This window comes from Dipodomys ordii, unplaced genomic scaffold, assembly GCF_000151885.1.
Source record: "Dipodomys ordii isolate 6190 unplaced genomic scaffold, Dord_2.0 Scaffold65, whole genome shotgun sequence".
Taxonomy (NCBI): domain Eukaryota; kingdom Metazoa; phylum Chordata; class Mammalia; order Rodentia; family Heteromyidae; genus Dipodomys; species Dipodomys ordii.
In genome coordinates this window covers 5,953,997-5,959,996 of record NW_012267281.1, presented here as the reverse complement: position 1 = coordinate 5,959,996, position 6,000 = coordinate 5,953,997, and the positions used below count along the sequence as shown (strand labels likewise).

At 48.4% G+C, this 6,000-nt stretch overlaps 1 protein-coding gene across 3 annotated transcripts in view; it reads left to right on the top strand.

Moving 5' to 3' along the window:
* Positions 1-1,454: 1,454 nt before the first annotated feature.
* Positions 1,455-6,000, top strand: part of Clybl (citrate lyase beta like) — a 185,872-nt gene continuing 181,326 nt past the window's right edge. For all 3 annotated transcript variants that reach the window (XM_013023020.1, XM_013023019.1, XM_013023018.1), the window contains exon 1: positions 1,455-1,535. In XM_013023020.1, coding sequence (XP_012878474.1) covers positions 1,468-1,535 — 68 coding nt within the window. In that variant the 5' untranslated portion in view covers positions 1,455-1,467. The remainder of the gene's footprint in view (positions 1,536-6,000) is intronic.

The window sequence follows — 6,000 nt, the reverse complement described above, 5'->3', positions numbered from 1 at the left end:
ACAGTCCTTTCCTATGGAAAAGAGGAAACTCATTTCACCCAGGAGGCCTGTATTTGTTGAGAGCTATGTTGTTCTGAGATTGGAGTACAGGCCCTAGGATCCACCAGCAACACAGCATTTAAAAAAGCAGTTAGATCATCAACAGTCAGCTCCTAGATGAGTCTCTGATCTCCTCTGTGTTCTCTCTTCCAGTTCTACTTTTCCCTAAAGACTCACCCATTCAAATCTCCATCACCATCTCCTCTAAAAGTTACTCCCTGGGCCCTGTCCTCTTCTAGCAGAAGGAATTAAAATAAATATTCTATCAATCAATGTATTTAATCAAAGTTTCACCAGACTAGAGAGACTTCAGGAATGAAGATCCAAAGGACCCCCCCCCACACACACACACCAGTGTTTTGTGCTTGGACAGCCATGAGAAATATAATTGAACAAAATGATATGACCTAATGGTAATAGCCTGAGGCCTCCTGCAGGGCCTGTCAGCTCAAATTCTCCTAGGCCTATGTGGCTTTCTTCCTCCAGGGTGTAGGGCAGATTCTCCAGGAACGCAGGTCTCCAAGGGAGAAGGGAGAAAGTGACCGTTCTAGGTTTTGTGGCTTGTTTTGGAAGTAAGCTATGGTTAGTTTCTATGACCCTCTTTGGGGGAAGAGGAACTCTAGTTTTTGTGAGTCACATTAGGTGCGGACTAGAATAATCAGTAATTAAAGTGACATTCAAGACATTGTTCTGAACACCAAGACAATGGGAAAATTATCATGAACCAGGTATCAACATCCGAATTGAACAAAGGGTATTTCTGGGTTTTGCTTAGTCCCGGCTTCACGGTGGCGGGGCGGGGCACTGGCTGGGCCGAAGCAGGGGAGGCCTGGGGTGGGTGCGGTGTGGGGACTCAGGGAGGGGCTGAGCAGTCTGTCCTGCTGGACAGGGGTAGAATAACACCTCCGTCCTGCGGATACTCGCACCCACGCTCCCGCTCATCTGGACTTTGCCCAAGTGTGGCTGGCCCACCGGCGGGATGTAAAGGGCGGCCTGCCGCCGGGCTGAGCCCGCACGCCCGCCCGGGGAGCGGCCGGCGGCCGCTGACACTGGCACGCGCTTCGCAACGGGAGTCTGCATGGTCGTTCTCGGATAGCTAGCAAGCCATACCTCCAGTGAGGCTCACAACCGTTGTTTACCAATTGAACACAACGAAGAAATCCCTAGAAAACTGGCAGACCAAGTTCACTCAACAGGACAGAGGGAATCGGTGCCGTCCCCGGAGAGGCCGGGAGGGCGCGGAGAGCGCGTTCAGGGCGCCAGTCCGGTCCCCACGGGACGGGAACGGGCGTGGCTACGGGGCCTGGTGGGCGTGGCTACGGGTCTGGTGGGCGTGGGAAGCGGAGGCTCGCGACAGCGGGAGGGGCGGGGCTAAACTGCAACGGGGCGTGCAGGGGCGTGTCGGGGGCGTGTCGGGCAGTCGGGAAGATGGCGCAGCGTCTGTTGCGGAGGGCGGCGCGTGGAGCGGTGGCAGCGACGACGGCGCAGCCCCGGCTGTGAGTGCAGGTTCCCCCGGTCCCTGGGCTCCCGTCCCGGGCTCGCGAGGTTCAGCTTCCCGCCCGCCCCCCCCCTCCACCTCGGGCCCGAGCGGGGACCGGCGTGCGCCTGCCCCCTGCGGCGGAGGCCGGGCCTCGGGGCGGGAGGGCCCCGGCGTGGACTCGGAACGGGTGCAAACTAACACCGGGCGACCCGGGCCGGCCGGCCGGCCGGCCCCCCGGGGCGGCGCCGCGGGCCCTGATTGCAGGGGCTCTGGAGCTGGCCGCGGTGCTTGCCGCTCGGTCCGGGCTGCCAGCGCGTCCCACACGTTTGTTTAACGCGCCTCACAACTACCGAGGGTCCCGAGAAACTTCCGCTCGGTCTTGTGGCCAGTTGAACAGGGAAGAAGCGTGTCAGATCATTTACGAATAACAAGCCAGCCCTACGTGAACACAGATGACATGTTTAGTGAAAAATACACTCACTTTAAATATTTGAAAAAGGCCTGGAGCCCCTGGCTCACTCCTGTACTCTTATCCACTCTGGAGGCTGAGATCTGAGGATCACGGTTCAAAACCGGCCACGGAGGGGGGGGGGAGAGGGCGGGGGGGGGGAGGGCTGGGAATGTGTGTATGTGGGAAACAAAAACAAAACAAAAACAGCTGGAGCAGGAAAGTCCTTAAAACTCTTATCTCCAATTAACCAACAAACCTGGAAGTGGAGCTGTGGTAGAGTGCTAGTCTTGAGTACCAAAGCCCAGGCCCTGGGTTCAAGTCCCAGTACTGAGGAGACAGGAAACATGAGGGATTCATTTTATACTTTTCGATTCTTTTTTTATTTTTAATTTAAGAAAACCCAGCAAGAATAAAGCAATTCAAACCTCAGTATTGGGGGGGGGGTGAAGACACCTACAGTCCAATGGTAGGAACCCTCACAAGGGTCTCAGAGACCCACCAGTGCCCTCACCTTGAGAACCACAGGCCTAGCATTTGCTCATTTGCTAACTATTGGCACACACAGTATCATTTGTTTTCTCTGACCCTTGTGTGAAGAAGTAGGTAGTCATGTTTATGATGGCAGCGGAATCAAGAGACTAAGTGCCTCTCTCACAGCCCTCTGGCCAGTAGTGGCAGAGTTAAGTTCTTGGCTCCTTCAGATTCTGTGTCCTGTGAACAGTGACTATACTCCATCACTAACTCTGATACCTAACAGTGAGTGCATTCCATCACTGTCTCACCCAGTGCTCCGTGCTCCTCACTCACCTAGCACACATCCTCCATCTCAGCACACCTTAAACACGCCTTATCAAGGTCCTGAGCTTTGCAAAGCTTCATCATGGATCCTGGTGCCTTCACTGAACTCCAGCATGCATTTGTATCACCGCTCCCCATTGGAAAAAGTGTGTGTCCCAGAGGACTGTACTTATGTGCACTTGCTTCCCCTTTAGTCTTAAAGACTCCTCTCATTTCTAGCATTCCTTTTTTCTGCCTGTGAGAGTGAGGTGGTTTCAGGCATGGGCAATGCACTTAGATGCTCTGGTTTATTTTAAAGATTGCTATACTTGGGCTGGGAAAGTGGCTCAGTGGTAGAGCGCTTGCCTTGCATGCATGAGGCCCTGGGTTCAATTCCTCAGCACCACATAAGCAAAAAGAAAAAGCCGGAAGTGGTGCTGTGGCTCAAGTGGTGGAGTGCTAGCCTTGAGCTGAAGAGCTGAGGGACAGCACCCAGGCCCAGAGTTCAGGCCCCACGACCGGACCCCCCCCAAAAAAAGATTGCTTTACTTCCCAGATGTTTTTTTTTAATTGAAAATATTAAGTTTCACAATTTGACTAATGCACAATATTACATATCTACCATCAGCAGTAGTGTATCAAATCTTTAGTCCCTAGAAATCCTGTGGCACTCAACTATTCACCCATGCCCTCCTGCCTAGTCCTGGCCATTCCAGCCAGGTTATTCCCATGTCTGTAATTTGTTTTTTTCAGGGTGTCACATCACGGGAATCACACCATATGTAGTCTTTGTAGATTGGGTTCTTGGACTTAAAATATTCATGTGAAATTCCTTCATGTTTTTTTGTGGCTTGATGCCGTTCTTTTTTGTTGCTGAATATAAATGTACCACAGTTTATTATTGAAGGACATTTGGGTTGTTTCCATTTTGTTGTTTATGAATAAGCCTGATCTGTTTCTAATATATAGTATATATTATCACACAAGTTTTTGTTTTGGATATAAATTTTCAAATCAACTGGGTAAATATCTAGGAATACTGAATGTAATTATTGAATTGTTTGAAGTAATCTGTTCTCATCTTCTGCACATTTCTCAACTGAGTTGTGTGATGTCTATATATATATATATTTCAGTCCTTGTCTATAGGTAGGAATCCATTATCTTATTCCTAAGCTGTTTCTGGCTTATTCTTGAGGTCATTGGAATCTCCAGAGTGATGAGTGGACTCAGTGTTTTGAGTTTTCTTAGCTTGTACTCCACCACTTGAGCCATACTGCCAGCACAGCTTTCTCGTGGCTGATTCAAGGAAAAGTTACAGACTTTTCTTTCCCTGAATTCTGACTTTCCAGGTCTCAGCCTCCTGAGTAACTAGGATTACTGGTGTGAACCACCAGTGCCAAGCTGTTTATTTGTATTTTCTTTAAATTCATTTAACTATTGTTTTTAAAGTAGGAGCTGCCAATTTATGCATGACCTCCCCGCAGCGCCCCCGCCCCTCCAGTGGGGAAGACCCCAGGTGAAGTTTTAGGGATACAGGTTTCCAAGAAGACCCAGAGAAGAAGGTGGGCTTCTTGGGGTGGGGGTGGGCCTTCAGTAAATATAATGAAATACTTTGTGAAGAGTTGGTAATTGGAAAAACAATGTTTTCCCTACCCCTGAATACAACTGTAGCTGTGTTCTGTTGTTACACTTTGCTTGTTTATTCTGCTCCACATGACTTGTGATCTCAGCAGGTTAAGTTTAGAATTTTATTAGGCAATAAAGGAAATGTTGAGGAAATGGTATTTTTGTTGTCATATGGGTCACACGGGTATGATTTGAAATCCATTGTGATTCAAACAGGTTTGATTTATTTTGTGTTGTTGCTTGACTGTTTTATAGCTTATTGCTCTGGTTTGAATGTGTCCCTCTAGAGCTCATGTGTTGGAAATTTAATCCCCAGAGCAACAGTGTTGAGAGGTAGAACCTTAAAGAGGTAATTAGGTATGAAGGCTGTGTCCTATGAATGGATTAATGCTATTATTATGGGAATGAGTTTGTTATAAAAGTGAGTTTGACACCCACCCCCATAACAGGATTTGAAATCAGGGCTTTGGACTTGGTCAGCTAGTGCTCTACCAGCTAGAGCTATGCCTCCAGCCCAGCTTTTCACTGGTTATTGTGGATGTATAATTTTTCTTAGATTTTTCTGCTCCTATTGGCTTTGAACCATATACTCTGGCTCTTAGCCTTCTACATAGCTCAGATTATAAGCGTGTGCCACAGGTGCCCAGTGAATTTAGCCCTCTCTTACTGTCTTACCTTCCATTGAAGGATGATACAGCAAGAAGCCCCTCACCAGATGTTGTTGGCACATCTTTGTCTCCCAGCATTTGGAACTGTGGAAAAAAAGTACCTTTTTCATTAGTTTCCCCTCTCCCCTAGCCAGACAGGTTCTCACTATGCAGCTCATGCTGGTATTAAACTTGGGATCCTCCTGCCTCAGCTTTCCAAGTGTTAGGATTACAGGAATATGCTGTCACACCTAGTAATCAGTAACTTTTCATAGAAATTATTCAGGGTGTGGTATTCTGTTACAGCAACACAAAATGGACTAAGACAGTTAATAACTCTGGTGAATGACTTAGATAATAAAAGGCTCAGAATGGAGATTCATTCTTTCCTTTCTCCCTCCTCCCATTTTTCTTTAATTCCCCTTTATAAACCAGGTTTAAAATAGCTTTCAATTTAGCTGCCTTGAATTTGTCCTGTGTCTAATTTTTTTTTTTGTCAGTTGTGGGGCTTGAACTCAGGGCCTAGGTACTGTCCCTGAGTCTCTTTGTGCTCAAGGCTAGCGCTCTACCACTTGAGCCACAGCACCACTTCAGTTTTTGAGTGGTTAACTGGAGATAAGAATCTCATGGGAAGCCAGGCGCTGGTGGCTCACGCCTGTAATCCTAGCTACTCAGGAGGCTGAGATCTGAGAATCGAGGTTCAAAGCCAGCCCGGGCAGGAAAGACTGTGAGACTCCTATCTCCAATAAACCACTAGAAAACCGGAAGTGGCGCTGTAGCTCAAGTGGTAGAGCGCTCGCCTTGAGCTGAAGATCTGAGAAACAGTGCCCAGGCCCAGAGTTCAAGCCCCAGGACCGACAAAAAAAAAGAATCTCATGGGAACTTTTCTGCCTAGGCCAGATTTGAACCACAATCCTCAGATCTCAGCTTCCTGAGTAGCTAGGATTACAGGCATGAACCATTGCCATCTGCCTTTT